General features: G+C 31.6%; 1 protein-coding gene across 1 annotated transcript; it reads left to right on the top strand.

The window, feature by feature from the left end:
• Nucleotides 1-9778: 9778 nt before the first annotated feature.
• Nucleotides 9779-13185, top strand: LOC109808481 (rac-like GTP-binding protein ARAC8). Its single transcript, XM_020371504.3, has 8 exons — nucleotides 9779-10072; nucleotides 10348-10435; nucleotides 10648-10757; nucleotides 10846-10909; nucleotides 11480-11544; nucleotides 11628-11693; nucleotides 12469-12563; nucleotides 12879-13185. Exons 1-8 carry the CDS (start codon nucleotides 9968-9970, stop codon nucleotides 12916-12918), a joined length of 633 nt encoding a protein of 210 aa, XP_020227093.1. The 5' UTR covers nucleotides 9779-9967; the 3' UTR covers nucleotides 12919-13185.
• Nucleotides 13186-19748: the final 6563 nt, after the last annotated feature.

The following is a 19748-nucleotide window of genomic DNA, read 5'->3' on the forward strand; positions in this document are numbered from 1 at the left end:
TCTCCAGAGAGATTTTATGTTGTCTCATGCCTGGCGCAAATTTGATTTGCGCCTGGCGCGAGTGTTTCCAGAGAGTTTCTACACTCCCTGCGCCAGGCGAATGAAATCCTATGCCCGGCGCAAATCACATCTGGACCCTTCTTTTCACTGTTTTTAGCTTCTTTTTAGGGTTTAGTTTCAGTCTAGGGCTAGTTTCATTTTCAGTAAATTGCACTGGTCATCCTTATATGTTTTATGCTCATGTCTGTCTGCCTGGGATTTCTGTTGTGTATTTTCTGCAGATGGCTTCCTCCAGTAAGCGCCCTCGTGCAGGGAAATCGGGTCAGCCCTCGCGCCGGCCGAGTCGACCCTATTCCAACCTCTTTCTGACAGAACGCAATGAGAAGCATTTCGAGGTCACTAGTGCTCGGAAATTTATACTGGAGAGGCGGGTCGAGCTAGAGCCAAATGAGGCTCCCGAGTTTCAAGCTGAACTGCGCAGGCGCCGATGGGAAAAGCTCGGTTCCTATCCACTTCCGGCTAACATAGCTATGGTCAAAGAGTTCTACACTAATGCTCTGAGACAGGAGGGCCTTGCCCCATTCACTAGATATGTTAGGGGTGTGCATGTCCCCTTTGACGCTCGGACGATCAATGAATTTTTGGGGACTACACTGAGGGACGATGAGCAGAATGAGTACGGCAACTACAGCCACACTACTATGGATCCTGATGTGGTTGAGGCTGCCATATGTATGCCAGGACGTGGGTTCCACAGGAACCGAGCTCAGCAACCTCTGCACGTGAAACGCAGGGATCTTCTACTGGTGGTTAAAATTTGGTCAGCTTTGGTGCATGCTAACATTCTCCCGTGCTCCCACGTTTCTGACCTGCACTGGACCCGGTCCATGCTTATGTACTGTATCATGACTCAGAGGACCGTGGATCTGGGGGGCATTATTTGCATGGAGATCGCTGGCTGCGCCAACTCCGCACCTGGCTCAGCACTAGGACATCCATCCCTCATCACCCAGTTGTGTCAGCTTGCCGGTGTGGATGTCCACTCACCGCCTTTTGAGGGTCCTGGCAGGGCCATTGACAGCAGATACATCTCTGCCTATTGCCAGGACCGCGCTCCACCAGCAGTCCCTGCCCCCGAGCCTATTCATGATGCTGGGCCCCAGGAGGACGTGCCTATGGATGATGCTGCTGTCCCAGACCCTCCCCTCACTATCCATCAGCGTTTTGACGCCTTGGAGGGTCGCATGACCACATTCATATAGCGCCAGGAGGACCGCCTCGATACTTTTATGCAGAGGCACGAGGGCCAAATGGAGTCTCTCCACCGTGGACAGACCTTCATGTTTGATGCATTCAGGAGTTTCACGCTGCACTCTGCCCCTGATTACCACTTCCCCACCACCGCTGATTACCATTCTTACACGGGGTGGCCTGGGGACCAGGCCTCTTTCTTTGGGGGGGTGGAGCTGCCGAGGATGCTGGTGTTGCTGCTGCTGCTGAGGAGGATGGAGCTGACCCCGGACATGATGATGACCAGGCCCCATGATGGATACGGAAGGAGCTTGACTTATCTACTTTTTATTGTTTTTCTTGTCATTTATGTTTTAGTCTTTCCATTTCAGTGTTGTACTATTCATGTTTCAGAACTCTGCTTTAGTTATTATATTTAGTTTCTGTTGGTGATTACTCTGGTTGGTTCCAATTTTTTTTTGTTAATATTCTGCTTTAGCATGGGTTTTAATATTGTGGATACTTGCTTTGCTTGTGGTTGATTCTGGATTGTGGTTTGCTTGATTTTGGTGGTGTGTGTACCTTAAACAGTTGCAAGTCACATTAGATCTTTAGTTCATGACCAATTGCATACGGGTTTCAATGTTGATCATAGAACTGAGCTGAGTTTGATAATTTGTGGATGCATAGCCGGGTGAGGTTTGAGCCTAAACACTAATGAGTGAACTACGCTTATGTTGCATGATAGACTTTGCTTGAGTTTCCCTGGTGGTTTACTTATGTGTGTACTTAGGTGATCAAGGCATTCATATTGTTCCTTATTTTGTTAACCTCCTCAGCCAAAAAGCCATTTTCACTTCTCACTTGACTCATACTTTCCTAAGCCCAAACACCACACCTTCTACTTCTCCCAAACCATGAAAAATTAACCATAACCGTTGCTTTGGTTAAGAGAGCAAATTGATGACATCAAATAAGTTTGGGGGAGTTGTTAAATGGGAAATTTTGGGGAAAAAGGAAGTATGTGATCAGCCATTCAAAAAAAAAAAAAAGAGAGATAAAGCAAAACAAAAAAAACAAAAATATTAAGATGCAAAAGTGTAAATATGCATCTCATAAAGGCTAATGGCTTGGATCCGAGAAAGGGCATGTGTGCTAAATTGTTGTATTGGGGTATGGAGAGGGATAACATTGTAAAAATTCCAATTGCTCTCTTAAGCCAGAGCACCTTCAATCCTTGAAAAATCATAAAACTGCTAATGCTTGACCCTGCTTGACCCAGAATTGCCCTAATAAAGACCTTGTGATAAGTGCCTGCATTTGTTTTACCACTGGTTTCATTTGGAAACGAAGAGCAAAGTTGAATCATGTGGCGTGAGTAGTAGATATGAGAGAAACACTCACCCTAATACACTAGTGTGCATAGAGAGAAACACTTTTCTAGTGAGGATGTATACACAGATAGTCATTACTCTTCTCAGTTCTTTGATCTCTTTTGAAACCTTTGTTTGCACCTTGTCATGTTCCATTGCAACAATTATGACTGAAAGTTCATCTGAGGTTCATGCTTGCGAAAGGAAAATACAAGTGAACTAGGATGTAGAATTTGACACACTTGCATTGCTTGTTATCTGCTAGATTAATTACCTTTTGCTTGAGGACAAGCAAGGTTCTAAGTTTGGGGGAGTTGTTAAGTCTCAATTATACATCTTTTTGAATGAGAATTATTGTACAACTCTACTCATTCTTAGCACCATTGCAAGATAATTGTTCCCTTTTTGACTCATCTTTTGTGCAGATATAGCTAACCCATTTTAGCTAACAATACCTTAATACACCTCATTTTTTGTGCAGGTATTGAGCTAGAGATTTGAGGATTGAAGATCTTTGGGATTGGAAACATAAGGAGCCAAGGAGCAGAGCAGAGTGGATGCGCCGGGCGCAAGATGACGCCGCGCCGGGCGTGATCGAGGCAGAGAGTACCTCAATACTCTCTGGAACGAATTGCGCCGGGCTTAATAGAGAATTGCGCCGGGCTTGATCTAAGGCAGAGAATGCTTGAAAGCCTCTGGAAGACACTGCGCCGGGCGTAAAAGTAATTGCGCCGGGCCTATAATGAGGCAGAAAGTGCTCAGAAGACGTTGAGCCGGGCGCGAAGACTTATGCGCCGGGCGCGAAACCCTAATCTGACCTCCCAGGCTCGTATTTGAAGCCATTTTCGAGGGTTTCTCCCTCATTCACACATTGGACGAGTTTTAGGAGCTGTGGAAGGGATTCCCGGAGCTTGGAGCTGTTCGTGTGTGGGTCTTTCCTTCGGTTTCTTCATTTCTCCCTTCATCTCTATTTTGTTTTGCCCTCAATTTTGAGTGGTTCCACCCATTTTGTGTGGGGTTAGATGTAACCAACGAATTCTAGTGTAATCCTAACGTTTTCAATGATATATATACATGTTGTTTCATTCATTGTTGTGTTTGTTTCTTTACTTAATGCTTGCTTTGGATTGATCACCCTTTGCATGATTTAAGGTTCCATTGAGTACTGGGAAATACCTTTGAAATTAGTTCTGGAACATATGCCTAGTGGAGATTGTATCTAGGGATAGAGCTTGACCCATTAGTAGTCTTAAACCCTAGCCCATAATGCGGGTGTAGGTATTGGGTACTCAAGGGATTGATATTCAATATCCGCACCTAGGCTCTTTCTCTAAGGGATTAGGTTTGAGTAAACTTATGGGTTGACTAAGCAATGAATTTAACAAGAGACTAAGGATTCATTAGTTTAATGTTTGGTGAAATCTAACCCCACAACCCCACAACCTCACAATTTCACAATATCATTTCTAACCTTTTCCACTCACAACCAAATGTTTGTATAATTTTTATTCCAGTAGTCATGATCTTTAATTCACATTCACATGACAAACTACAAATTGGAATTATTCTTTAGTCACGAATAGTCAATAAATGCTTATATTATCTTCTAATCCCTGTGGATACGATATTTTTTACTACTTGAACGGCCGGTATACTTGCCGTGTTTGAGACCGTTGATTGAATCAAATTAAATTACAATTATAACAAAAGCACTTCAACGGAAATCTCAACACATTTATATTTTATTCAATTTAGGCAATTATTGATATATATTATGTTTATTCTTTTATCATAAAACACTTAATTAAGAAATAATTTTAATTTTAGTTTAATTATTTAAATATTAGGTATTTTATGTTTTTCTTTGTTAAAATATCATAAGGAGAAGATAATTTGAAAAACTACAAAGTCTCAACTAAAATTATGCCTTAAGGTTATGGAAATTCACTCAAAATTACTAGAAATTCATCGTGAGCAAGCCAATGTAGAGAATAACAATAGAAGCAAACATTTGGTCACTTAGAGCTGGCCCGATGGTGCTCTAAGTGAGAAGAATTCACTCAAGGTTATCACAAATTTGCTCTAATAAGCAAGTGAAAACAAAGAGCACCCTTGGACGCACATGGTCGCTCAAAGTAAGCAACATAAGCGCTCTAAGGGACTAGATCCAACTCAAAAGCCCATAAAATTTTTTTTATAAAATTAAGGTTTCTAAAGGTCTCTATATCGATTCATATTATAATATATTCTTCTTAGTACAATTCTAGAGAGATTATAAATGGTTTTGTGAGATTAATACTATAATCACAAATAACTCGAAGATTCATCTAGTGTTGTAATTCCTAGTTATTATTTTGTTTTGTAATTTCTAATTGAGGTTGAAAAATCCTTTTCAAATTAGGACCTAATTAAAACACTAATGACATTTATTGTCAATGAATTGTGATAAACCTTGTCAATCAACTTTTAGTCCTTATCCTTGATGTAGAATTGTTGAACAAAAATTATCAAGGAATTGAGATTTTCCTTAAACAACCTAAAGTTTCTCACATAAAAAATCAAGGTTTAAATACAATTGTGAATTGTCGAATTAACTATATACTTATAATGTTGAATGAAAAATAATAATATTTTATACAAAGATAGTTAATGAATCAATTCCTTACTACTTTTATTAGTAATCAAATTTCATTACAATTTACTACTTAATTATCATATTATTGCATTTAAACAATTATATCTAGATAATTTTAATTTCTTAGTAATTTGTTTGTTTGGTATGAATATTATATTAAACATCTATAAACCCAAGTCTCAGTGGATTTAATACTTAGACTTTTATCCTCTTTACTACTACGTTAATTAGTATACTTGTCAAATATATATCATTTGTTTAAATGTCTTTTCTCTTTGTTTTCACTTTTGTAAATTAAAAAAAAAAAAAGATAGATGTTTAGTGGCTACCAATGATTGTGATGTTGATTTAACACAAATTCAAAAGTTAGATGGAAAATTAAAAAATTGAAGGACAAAATTCACAAAATCGTGAAGCCAAAGTGAAAAAATATGAAATTAAATCTCCTTTTTATGATATTTATAAGGACTAAAATAACATTTTTTGAAATTATAGAGATTAAAAAGATAAGTTTTAAATTTGAGGGATCAAAATAATAATTTTTGATATTTTGAGAACTAAAAACATAGGTTTTAAATTTTAGGGACCAAAAAATACATTACTCAAATTTGAAGGATTAAAAGCATAATTAAGCCAAGAATAATTCGTAAGTTTTAGATCAAGTACTTTTTATATTGTGTTTATGTATGTTGTACACTCATGGGATTTTATCCGACCTAGCAATTATATGTGAAGAGTGGAATATGATAGTTATATTAAAAGACATGTGAATTAAATTATTTTTTAAAATCATGACAAGATAGGTGACTTAAAAAAGGGATACAGAATAAGGAATAAAAGTTATAATCATTGCTTCGAGATATAAAAACAACAACAAATACAATGGGAGAGGATAGACTTACATGTTTGGCTAATGACTATACTTTTTACCATAACATATGCGAAATAAATTGGTCACATGATTTTATTAGGAATTTGGGGATGAATTGAAATATGAACAGGTAAACCTAATTATTGGATCCATAGGAATGAAACTTAGGTCCAAAGCATCATAGTAAGTAAAACTTTCAAAGATTAATTAAAAGAATGAAAGATAACTTAGTATTTTTTTTTAGTTAGAAAAGATTATAAAGATGTTCATAATGATAAATTGATAATTGTACCTAGATCTCATGCATCGATCTATTCTAACTTTTTTTTATGTCAACCACTAAACTAACTTTAATGGTCGAAAGATACCATAGGTTAATCCACCCTAAGTGAAACATAAAAGTAAGAAATTAATTTATCGAGTTTCATTCTAAAAGCTTTTTTTATTAAATTATATTCTATCTTAATTACTATTTTATTTTCTAATTTAAATTATAAAACTTTCAATTTTTCAGTTCAATTCTAATTTTTAATTTTTAATTATCATTTTAATTATACTCAATTAGTAATAATTACCTTGTCAAAAACACGATTTAATGGATTCAATACTTTTTATTACTTGTATAGTACACTTGTGATTTTCCATGTCATTTACCACTTAAATTAATAAATATTAATAAAATTTATAAAAATTAAAAATGTCAAATATGGAAAAGAAATTTTGTTTTATAAATTTTTTAAACATTTAAATTTTATTAAATAAAAAAAAATATTAAGACCTTACTTAAAGCATACAAGTTACAACAATTCATTGGTCCATGTAGTACTTGTTAGAATTATTTTATGGTATTTGTTTGGGAGATATTTTATAAGAGTTATAACTTTGTTATTTTTATAAGGTTATTTTACACGCAACTTCACAATGATGAAATATTGTCTGCTTTGGACCTAAGCCCTCACGATTTTGCTTTTAGTTATCACCCAAAAGGTCTCTCAATCATTGTGGTATATGTGTGATTTATAACTTGTTATTTCTTCTCTTATTTTATCGATGTAGTACTTTGTTTGTATTTCAACAATTCTTTCTTCAAACAAGGGACCTAACATTTCATGCAACTAAATATGTCTTTGTTGTCATCAAATCCAACCTGTGGCTCTAATACCACTATTGGAGTTATTTTGTCGGTATTTGTTTGAGGGATATTTATATCAAGAGGAGAGGGTTATAACTTGTTATTTTTTACAAGGTTATTTCATACACAATTTCACAATGTTGAGATATTGTTTACTTTGAGCTTAAATTCTCATAGTTTTACTTTTAATTATCACCCAGAAGGCCTTTTGATCATTGGAGTATGTGTGTTTTTTATAAGTTATTATTTATTCTCTTATTTTATCGACATGGAACTTTATTTGTATCCTAGTACTAAACTTAATAATCTTCTTAAATAAGATCTCATATTTGACTCTTGTGAATAATTAAATATGGTTGAAAATGAAAGCTTTATTAAGAGTAATCAATAGCATGTTCTATGATAGAGATTAATCATTAATAAAATTAATGAATATTTTGTACCAAAATTATGATTGTAAAAAAGAAGAAGAAAGATATGAGTCAATTCTACTCCAATTAACCTAATGTTGATATATGATTATGATAAATAAAAAATTACCCTAAAAAAAACAAGATGCCTTTATGGAAAGCTTATGTTATTCTCACATGTCTCTCATTAAGTCCATACCTTTTTTTTTACTTTGAGAAGATCCCTTTATACCACCTTTTTGTTGTATATTGTTGTCATTTTTACGAACTACTATTAATCACAAACCACACCAAATTTTCAAATTGTATAACCACAATAATAATATCCTGGGACATGTAATGATATTGTTCTTAAGGACTTATTTGCATAATGAGTAAGTTCTCAAAGATATACAAACCCTTTTAAAAAATAATTGAAATAACAAAACTAGCAAGTGTTTTTAGTGAGAATAATCCAAGAATTCATTGGAAATAAAATGATTAAGAATGTGTAGAGACTAGAGATTTCTCTCTATGTAAAACCTTCTCAAATGTCATACTTATCATGAATAAAAACTATTCCTTAAACTATCTAAGACCAAACTAACAAATTAAGATAATAAGGTAACAACAATTCTTAAAAGACCAAATTAAAAGTATAAGATGAGACTTTGTTTATAAGACGAAGTGAACAAGACGAAAATCAAATATAATTAAAATATCTTTTAGATAAAGATTAAATTAATGTATAATCATTTTCTAAAACTTAAATAAATACAATAACTATTGAGTGAGAAACATAAAACATGAAGTTAGGCATTATAACGTGAGCTATATTTTGCTGTCAAAATAGGGTAAGGACGGTATTTGTGTTCATAGCCTGTTCCTTGATCCTTTTGTGGGGAATCCTCTTTTATCATTCATATTGCTTAATGTTTACTTGAACATCCCACCAACCTGTTAATGCCAGTAATAATGTGTAGCCCCCTACACTTTTCTCCCCATAAAGCCAGCACAATTGCACAACCCTTTGCTTTCCCCATCTTACTAAATCAATATTTATGCTATTGCTCATACCCGACAAATATTCACCTCTTTTATCTTTTACTTTTCCATGGATTATATGATCAAAATTGAAATTTTCTCTAACTTTGAGATTTTCATTTGTTGTTTGTATATGTATAGAACGTGATTGAAATAAATATGTTAGTATTACAAAAAAGAAATATGTGAGGGAGACAAAAAAGTTATTCAAATATGTTTATAAATTATATATATATATATTTAAAGTCGTGTCATGATTGTCCCAACACAACATTCCACCCAATAGCAAGTTTTATCCTCCTTACAAATCGCAAGTTTCAGTTATTTATTTTTTTGTGGTACACAGTTCATTTTCATTTTATTTTATCATATGGTTTAAATTTTTTTATATTATTTTTAACTTAAAAATAATTAAAATAGTTTTTTATGGATTTATTTGTTGATTAGCATAACACATTATAGAAATATTTTAATATTATAGATATCAGTAACTTATCTTAAGCAAGAAAAAAGTCGATAAAACCATTAAGAGTGTAAAACCTCCAGGATGTGGTCCTTTGTTGGTTCATTGAGCTACTAAAGATAGTAAGACACAAAAACACTTCTCCATAAATACTTAGGCTTGAAATACATACTCCTTTTGGATGTCAAGAATGTACAAACTGAATAAAATACGCAATTTTTCTTATTATTTTACTGAGTTGACATGAAACAAAAAAAATGCTATAAAAAGCTTAGACTTGATTTCTTGTACTAGCCCTTATAGGCATTATATTAATTGGTAATAGTAAATGTTACCTGAAATTTGAGACGTGTCTCGAATATAAATAAGATACGATAGTAAATATTATTCGCATGGTGATGATGGCTACAACACAGACATGGTCACCATGGTTGTTAGTTATAAATGCACCTAACTACCTTCACCCGCTTCAGGCCTCACCCTAATAAAAAGAATTGAAATGAATCTGTCCACGTGATGAAAGAGTGGGTAACAAACTCATTATTCAAATTTAACATGTAAGATTAACGCATTTATCTTTATGTTATGTCATCTTCGCATTTTAAGTTAACCCCAAAGCCGAAAAATAAGGCAACAAAAAATAAAAGATTGATAAAAGTGGTTTCAAAAAGAAAGGGACAGCAAGAGGAATAAGAGAATGAGTGAGAATCATGTGAAGTACCGCCGCATATAACATACTCTCTCTCTTAACCTGTTTGTTAAATTCAACAAAACACACCCTTTGTGAGAACTTGTTGTGTAGTTGGGGTGTTGGGACCAATTCAAGTTCAATGGCTGCAACAGCTTCAAGGTTCATCAAGTGTGTGACCGTTGGGGATGGAGCTGTAGGCAAAACTTGCATGCTTATTTGCTATACAAGCAACAAATTCCCCACGGTATAATCTACTCTTTGCTGCATATCATATCTTTCTCTCTCTTATTTGTTTGAGATTTTTTTATCAACGGTTTAGTGTTGAGATCATCCTAGATTTCATGAAATCAATGTGTCTTTTTTTGCATGCTTTCTGGTTGGGAGAGGAGGGAATGTTGTAATTCTCGTTGAAAAACCTATCTTTGTCATCTGGGTTGTTCCTTAATATATTGTTTCTGTTGAATCTCTGTCTTCTGTTTTGGAGTCTAATTTTTGCTTGTGGGGTTGTTTGGTTATCAGGACTATATTCCCACGGTGTTTGATAATTTCAGTGCAAATGTTGTTGTTGAAGGCACAACTGTCAATTTAGGCCTCTGGGACACTGCTGGTATGCTTACACAGACTTGGCAATTGTTGTTGTTGTTTGTGTATATGAGAGTAGTTAATCTTGACCATTCAATGTTACATGGATGATCGAGATTAGCTCTTATAAGGCTTACCATGTAAGCAATTTAATTTCTTATTATGAGCTTGAAAGAATTTTGTTAAGGGCAATGGCAAAGGTTGTTAAGTTCCATTTGCTTCCACTGTCTTCCTTAGGGCAAGAGGATTACAACAGGCTGAGGCCTTTGAGCTACAGGGGAGCAGATGTCTTTGTCTTGGCTTTCTCTTTAGTTAGTCATGCAAGCTACGAAAATGTGTTGAAGAAGGTATTCTGGGGTCTCTGAACTGTATCAGTACTTTGACATGACTTGGTTGATGGTTTCTAACTATATTCTAATTTTGTATACTGTTCAGTGGATCCCTGAACTGCAGCATTTTGCCCCTGGAGTCCCAGTGGTGCTAGTTGGTACCAAATTGGGTAAGTTATCAAGCACTGGTCAATGTTATTTCATCTTTTATTTGTAGTTTTCCTTTTTTTTTTTTTTTTGTTATGGCTTGTTCATAAGGCCTAACCTTAATGCTGTAAAAATTGGATCTGTTCAACCAGAACCGATCTATACTGATACCGTGTTTGATTCAAGAACCATAGTTACATGCCAACGCTATACAGAAACATATGACCTCAGTTAGTTACAAGATATCTGGTACAAAAAGTACAACATAACTTGTTACTCAGATATTTGGTAATGAACAAATTTGTCTCTGCCTTTCCTTCCAGAAGACTTTTGGCCACTTATATTTACTATTTCTGACTTGAAGCAGTCCTTAAATGATGAACCTTATCCGAGTTCTATAACCACTATTTGTGGATAATGTTTCTCTTTAATTCTTGGGCAATAGCAACTTAGTAGTTAATAGTCACAAAAATAATGGTAAAATATTGAATCTACCGCTTGTATAGATTTTTTGACAACTGTCTTTCATGGATGGTGGTAGTTCAATGTTATTGGCTTCTGCATATAATAGTGTATTTGTAATGATCTTGTAGATCTCCGAGAAGACAAACACTATTTGGCTGATCATCCTGGTCTGGTGCCTGTGACTTCTGAGCAAGTACAATGTCTTTTCTTTATTAGCTACCTAAAGAATTCAATAAGCAGTGATTATTGAAACTGTTGGGTTTTGTCCATAATCAGGGTGAGGAATTGCGTAAACTGGTAGGAGCTGCATATTATGTAGAGTGCAGCTCAAAAACCCAGCAGGTATGTATATAGTACCATTTTATTCTTGCATCACTTGATATTCAAGCAATATATAGACAAATTTTCACATTTCTATTCTAAATAAATATTATCTCAATTCACTACTTCAAGAGCACTGTAGCCCATTGTTCACCAGTGCATTACTGAGCATAACAACTTTGAACATAGTATTTGTTGCTCTGGGAAATGCAAGGCTCAGGGAACATTCATTTTGAAATTAAGCTCTAGAGAGAAATATTGGATCAAATCTATGATAATCCAATTAAAAGAGATGAAGGGCAACCTAAGATAACTTTAACAATAATAATTGTGTTATTACTTGCTAAATGGTACTGTATTTGTGTTTTACTGAAAATTTGCTTTTTGGTGAAGACCAATGATGTCAATTTATCCATGTAGCGGAGTACACCTGTGTGTCAGGCTTAGTTATTGTTGTGAATATGGTTGGTGGGTAACAGTTGGTCAAAAAGTTAAATCAATTATGTGCAGGGACCATACTATTATTGTCCTGGCCAAATGTGGTTATTTCTACACATTTCTTAATATAGGGAAGTTTACTTCTCTAGAGAGAATATGCGAAAGATGTAAATTCATCACCTTAATAATTCCTTTGGAATTGAAATATCTACAATAAAGCTAAGCTTTAAGTTCAGTATCTTCTATGTCTCATTTTTGCTTCAGAAGATAGTGTTTGCTATTTTTGCATATAAAACTTCCTGTTATTTCTGAAATTCTGCTGCAAATGAACACCTATTGACAATGCAATTAATTGCAGAACGTGAAGTCAGTTTTTGATGCAGCTATCAAGGTGGTCATCAAGCCTCCACAAAAACAAGAGAAGAAGAAAAAACCACGTCGAGGGTGTTTTCTGTCAGTACACTTTTATCATATAATAACTCTTGCACATGAAACTATCTTCTTACTTATGAAAAGGGATAGCTCGCTGTCTATTGAATTCGTATATACTGTCTGGCACTTACATTAATTATCCATATATTTGATATACATAATATATACCCAACCTAAAGAAAAAGCACTTATCTATATGGTTAAGACACAAGACTTGAAACATCATTAATCAAGACAAGCTTTTTGTTGAACATTTATTTATTCTATATCACTATATTGTTTGCGGATTATCATGTACTTGAGGGTTTATTTTAATCCATCTCAATGGAACTGCAGAAATGTCATCTGTGGAAGGAACATAGTTCGTCTTAAGTGAATCATTTCATCCAAAGGCTTTTCTTGGGAGGGAGAAGTGCTGTCATCATCATTCTGTAGAAATTTTAAATTGACTTTGGTTTTTTGGCTTTTATAATTTCTTGATAGGGTTATGCCTTGAGGAAATACCAAGTGTTTTTTAGCATTTTTTTTTTTTTTTTTTGTAAGGAAAGAACAATGAAAGCCAATTCATGGCTAGCTATTATTATGCTTATGTTGATATCACGTACATAGATGAATCACAAGAAAAATTCACATTTATTTATTACATTCACGTATATGATTAAAAGTTGTTTTTGATAGAGCTATTTTGATCCATTCGAATAAGTAAACCAACCTACTGTAATTTTCAATTTATCTCACAACAAATGGATCTTTGACAAGTCCACACAGTAATCTCAGTTAGGCCTGTAATCAAACGAGTCATCTTATCAGGCCCAACAGAAGTTTAGTTTGTTGAACTTAACGAGCCTTGTTGAGTATGAATGGTAAATCCAAAAACAAAAAAGTATGACCTTTCGAGAAAAAAATATCTTACCCTTCCAATTAATTAAAAAAAATAGTTTTAGTGTAACTTTTTAGATGATTATTATCAAATATTATTTTAATACTTATTTAAAATAAGTTGGATGATGGTATATTTTATTCATGTTAGTATAAAATAATCTGATGGTTTATTTATCTGATTGTTAGTGGTATTTTATCATAGTACATAAGAATTTTTGATTACCTCCCAGAGCTCCCAACGCTTGAAAATTGGTGTAATATTATGTTGCATGGAAAATATAACAATATATATTCACATTTAATGGTGATTTGTTCGTGTGACGTGAATGGCTAACTGTTGGTGACACATGGAGGGATGAAATTTTCTTCTTATCTTCTTACATTAAATTTAATATTCCAATTATGCAACTTAGACATGGACATTTCAACAAAGAGGGACTAAATTAATTTTTCAATAAATTGGACAGTGCCAATTCGTATTACGTCAACAAAATCGTGAATGAATAATTAAAAGTTTTAAAATAAAAAGGGGTGATGGAAGATGGAGCTATATAATTGAAGTGTAATCAGTTGATTAAAACTTCCACTGACGGAATGTGGAGTTAAGCCACAAATGCAATTAATTAGGTGTAGTGGTTACTAGTAGTATATTATATGTTAAAGCTTTCACTTCTTTAAAAACTTAAAGTGTTTAAATACATTTTTTTAATTTCTTATTATTATCGAGATTTTCTTTTTTGTCTTCTTAATCTTTTCACGCAAATTTGGTTCTTTTACTGTGTTATGTAATTTTGACTTATTTATTAACTTGACGTCAAATAATTAATGAAAATATATATTGATATGGTATTTTCTTGTATTGTCACGTTAACACATCTATGTTCAGCCAAGTATGTGAAACTTTCTTACATTGTCAGGTAAATGTTTTTATTAATTATTAACGTTAAGTTTTAGACAAATCAAAATTACATAATTAAAATAATATAGAAATCAAATTCGTGAAAAAACAAATAGGAAGGCCAAAATTGAATTTCAATAATAATAAACGAACCAAAAAAATGCAATTAAGATTCATTTAATTAAATATGCATATAATACTTTTTTTATTATGTAACAAACTTGATAATGAGATTTATTAAAATAAACTAAAAATAATTTATTAAAATAAGTTAAAAATCTATAAAAAAATTATAATAATTTTCACAAGACTAAATAAGTTTTTTTATTTTTTATTTTTATATTTCAAACGAGATTGTTACGAAAAAGAAACATGTAAAAAAACAAAAAAAAAAAAAAAAGGTCAAGTCACTTCGAAGTTCAGAGAGTCAAGAAGAAGTCAATGCAAGGAGAAATACTCTTACATTGATTTTATTTTTTAGTGACAAATTTTTAAAAAAATTAATTTGATATTGTTTTAAAAGTTTAAGGTAATACTAATATTAATTATGCTTTTATCTTCACATATTATATATATATATATATATTATGAAATTAAAATTTAAAGAATAATTAATGATAAAAAATTAATAAATAAAATACCAAAATAATAAAATAATCAATAATTTTTATAAAAATAAAACATTGATTATAGTTTTTAATTTTCCTGTCACAGTCTTGAACGACGACTTTGAAAAATGAATAGAAGTAGTATCTTCTTATTAATTCTTTATTTTATAACGTAAATATTAAACAAAAAACAAATATTTTAATATATTAAAAATGTAAAAACGTGTTTACTTTTTTAAACCAACTTACCTTTACATTTTTGTAATTTTATATTCAATATTTTAAACATTATATATTACAAATATTTTAAAATCCATCATCTTTTCTCCAATTTTTTTCAATCCCGAAGAAAAATTAAAATTAGGCTAGAACTAGAAGGATTTTCTTCTCCTTCCCCCCAAAAATTTGAAGCAAACAAGACAATTATTTTTTTAAAAGAAAAAACTCTTTCCTTTATCCCTCATCTTCTTTCCTCCAACTAAACACTCCGAAAGAAATTAAAATTCTATTATTTAAAAGTAGTTATAAAATAAAATAAACTATATTTATACACATAATTAATGACGAATGTAGGGCAACGTTCCGTATGATTCTCTTTTTACATGTGGAGCAGCAAAACAAAGAGAGAAATGAGTCAGAAGTTAAGTTACAACCATATCTTCTGTTTCCAAGACTGAGGAGATACAGGGATTTTGTGACCTTGCCTCGGAAAGACCAATAAAGGTTCGGTTTATATGGACAACCACATTGTGTCCCTTCTCTTCTTTCTCTTGCCCCATCACCAACCTTTCTTTTGTTTCCCACCCCAATATTATTTCTTAATCCTGCTTTTGGAGGCTTTGATTAAAATTTGTAGTTAATTAATTCCTACTACTTGATGCCTTTATCATATTAATACCTACTTTTGTTGTTATCCGAGTGCAAAAGAGAGAAGAAAGGTGATGTTTGATTATTATATATACAAACAGATAAAAAAGGACAACTTTAGAGGAGCTCCATTTCTATTACTTGAATTCCAACCTTCAATTGTAATTTTATTCTCTCTTTTTCTTCTATCCAATAGAGACAAGTTGTTGACCACTAATATATTAAATAGGGATGAGAAATAAATTCGCATATTTAGATAATACTTGAAATCGATCTGATTTTGACGGGAAATATGTAGTTTGATATATTATAATTGTAATATAATAAAAAAAAATTTTAAAATATTATATATTTTTTTTACAAAAAATATATGTATAATTTTTTATGGATACAAATATATCCGATACCCGATAAGGACTAAAATAATATATCAAACGAGTACAAATATAAGTATAGGGACGAATTTAAATTGCGAGGACAAGGACGGATATCATAAAACTCGTATCCGACCCGCCTAATGTCATTCCTAATATCTAACTGATCTAGTATTTCTTTCGTGTATATATATATACACAAACAGATAGAAAAGCACACAGATTGTTCCTTGAGAAATGGAATTTCCATCTTGTTTGATATAGTTTTTCTTTCGTATAAAAACAACTCCCGTGTTAAATTAAATTAGTAATACTATTTTAGAATGGACCTTTGGAGAAATTCAATTTTAAGGCATGTATCTTTAAGGTCACAAAGATATAGGTATGTGCTTGTCTAGCATGGTAACAAGATAATTTTGTTAAGGCATTCTGCACGTCAAAAAGTTTTGTGATTTCTTCTTATTAAGTGACTTTCAGCTTTGATTAGTATATTTCATATTTTTCTAAATGTTTATTTTCACGTTCAATCATAAATCACAATCTAACTCAAACTTTTAAACTTGTATAATCATCACAAACAAAAATACAATGAAACATGAGATAAAATTGCATCATTGTAAGTAGTGCAAATCTTTTCCAGATATTTTTTTTAGTGAGAATAACTTAAAATCCACGACGAGAGAAAAAAAAAATAAAGAAAAGATGCAGGAAAATAGTTTACTAAAATATTTTTGAACCGTAATATTTATAATAAAATTATTTTAACTGATCAATCGATCAAGATGAATAAGTGAAATCAACTCTTAAAAACTGAGTTATAATAATAAAATAAAACTCAACTTAAAAGATCGGGTCAATTAAACTATTTATATTTAAGTAAAATATATCTCTAATAATAAAATTAGATCAATTTAAAATTTTTATAAAAAAAAACTTAATTAAATAGTATTTTAATTTTTTTGAAATATCCAAATTAAATAATATAACAATCCTTTTCATTTCAAAAGGTTAAATAAGTTTAAAAAAAAAAGATTTTCTCAAGATCTCATTCTCTTGGATGTATTGTATTAGACTAGATATAACAAATTATATAAATCAGGCCTAAACTAGTAAAATATAACACACAATGTAATTGGTATAATAAATTAGATGAATTAAAAACATTCTTTATATGTTAAACATCTATTAATCACGCTACACTTTTATAGGCCTTATTTTAATATTCTTTGTGCAGATCGCCACAAGTTTACTTGCATATATATAGAACAATACACTAAATGTGTAGGATCTACAACATGTTTAGATAGGATAAATACCCAGTTTCATCATATTGATTTTTAACTTAAATGTTCTTCAATTATTGTTATGGAATCCGTCTAACAATTGATCATGAACATGAATAAATAGAAATGGTGTTTTATGGTTATTCTTTTAACCGAATCTCTTGAATTTCCTAATGAGATTTTAGCTTCTCTTTGGATGAAAAAAATGGACTATGAGTTTAATATGATTCAATTTATCAGGGACACAATCTTCTTATAATATATTAATCTAAAAGGATTTTTATTATTCTTTAATGAGTCAATACTACATCTACTTACTTTAACTTATATAATTTTTTTTATTTATCAAAATTATAAAAATGACATTAGAGTTCGAATATAAGATTATATATATATTAATCTAAGCAATAACTTAATTTGTTAACTGATGATAAATAGTTTTTTTTACAACGATAATAAAGAATTAATATGATTATTTTATAATACTAATTCACATCTATATCATTATATAAAAGGAATATCCTTTTTTTAGTAACTATTTTAGTTTTTATTTTATATGAAACATCTTATCTTTTTTTAATTTTCTCATAAATTCAAACAACTCATTCTCTTTCAAGAATTTTTGGCTTAAACCATCTATTCTTTATAAATAATTACATGACTTTTTTTTACAAAAACAATTAATAACTACCCACTTCATGATTTATTTTTTAAAAATTAGAGATCATTATTAAAATATAAAATTTCAACAATTTTTTAGATTGACCCCGTTATTACAGATTTTCTTTTCAAAATTACAAATACATATATGATGACTTGTCATTGACTAAAAAAAGTTGAATTCTTTTGATGATCTTACTGAGCTGAAACTTTTTAGAGCATCTGTAATGGGGTTGCTTATAAGCAACTCCCTGTGCCATATCAGTGCCATGTCAGCCAAGCAACTCTGCTAAAATTTAAGCAACGCATAAAATAGGCCAGGACTGACATGGTACTGATGTGGTACAGAGAATTACTTATAAGCAACCCTCATTCCACATGTTCTTACTATCACGAGTTCACCTAAAACAAAGCCAAGACTACACTACCAAACTAATCAACAACAGAACTGCACCTCGGTTCCCCAAAACCCCCTTCCAATTACGAGAAAAATAACAAAACTTGTAATTAGCATCTAATGAAAAGAAAATAATAGAAATTAGTCTAAAATAAAATTTTGGTATCTCATTTTTATTTTACCAGATTTCTTAAGTTTAAGAAATTTCACGTTAATCTCTTAAAGGTCTTTATTAACCGGATTGAGTTAATTGTGACCCACTTACACTCCTACTGTACCCACTAATTAAAAACAACTCACTTAGGTTCATAATCATCACCAACTCAAAATTAATGACTCTCACCTATAAATATTAAGATTTTCATCATTAGATTCCTAACAATAATAAATAGTAGAAAGGCTTAGATTCGAAATAGGTCACAGTTTTGCCTTGATGAAGTCGATTAGTTGAATAACATGCATTTTTGTTTTTCTAATGAATAACTCGAATCGGATCCAATTGGATTATTCGCACCTCTGTGAGATAATGCACTTTGTAATATACATTTTCTAAGCAAGTAGACTATATTCTGCATCATTTTTTTAGTTAAAATTTGCCCACAGTATTTTTATAGTTATTTGCCGCAGATTAAAAAAGAAAAATTGAAATGACGTGAAGTACAATTATGAAATAGTATGTAATGAAGATAAGTTTGGGTGAGCATCTACATGGAAAGTTAGTCTGATTTATGTTTGTAGAGTGAAGACGAGGGACTTTGGAAGGGTGAGTCGAGTTGATCATTCTCTTTCCACATTCGAAGTTCATAAAGAGAGAAGATAAAGAAGAACCCACAATGAATTCTTGAAAACATGCCACTCGGTTTCTGATTCTGAGTTGATCATATATGAAATTGAAAAGGCACCTTCATCTTCATGCACGTTATTTCACATCCCACTCTCGCCACAACCTCCTACTCCAGATAAAGGACAACTAACCATAAATAATTAATAGATTATCTAACAAAATTTAAATATACAAATTAAAACAATTTTTTTAAAATTATAAAGATTAAAAATCTTTATTTTAAATTCGAGAGATTAAAAATAAATTTATTTTAAATTTAAAAAACTAAAAATATATTTAAATCATTAAAAATATAATTCTTCAAAAAAATGATAATAAATAAAAGGGAAAATTGTAATAGTACAGTATATTATTAAAAAAAGAGAAAGAAACTAGAAATACAAATACTTAAAA

Source organism: Cajanus cajan, chromosome 5 (assembly GCF_000230855.2).
Source record: "Cajanus cajan strain Asha chromosome 5, NIPB_CcT2T_4, whole genome shotgun sequence".
Taxonomy (NCBI): domain Eukaryota; kingdom Viridiplantae; phylum Streptophyta; class Magnoliopsida; order Fabales; family Fabaceae; genus Cajanus; species Cajanus cajan.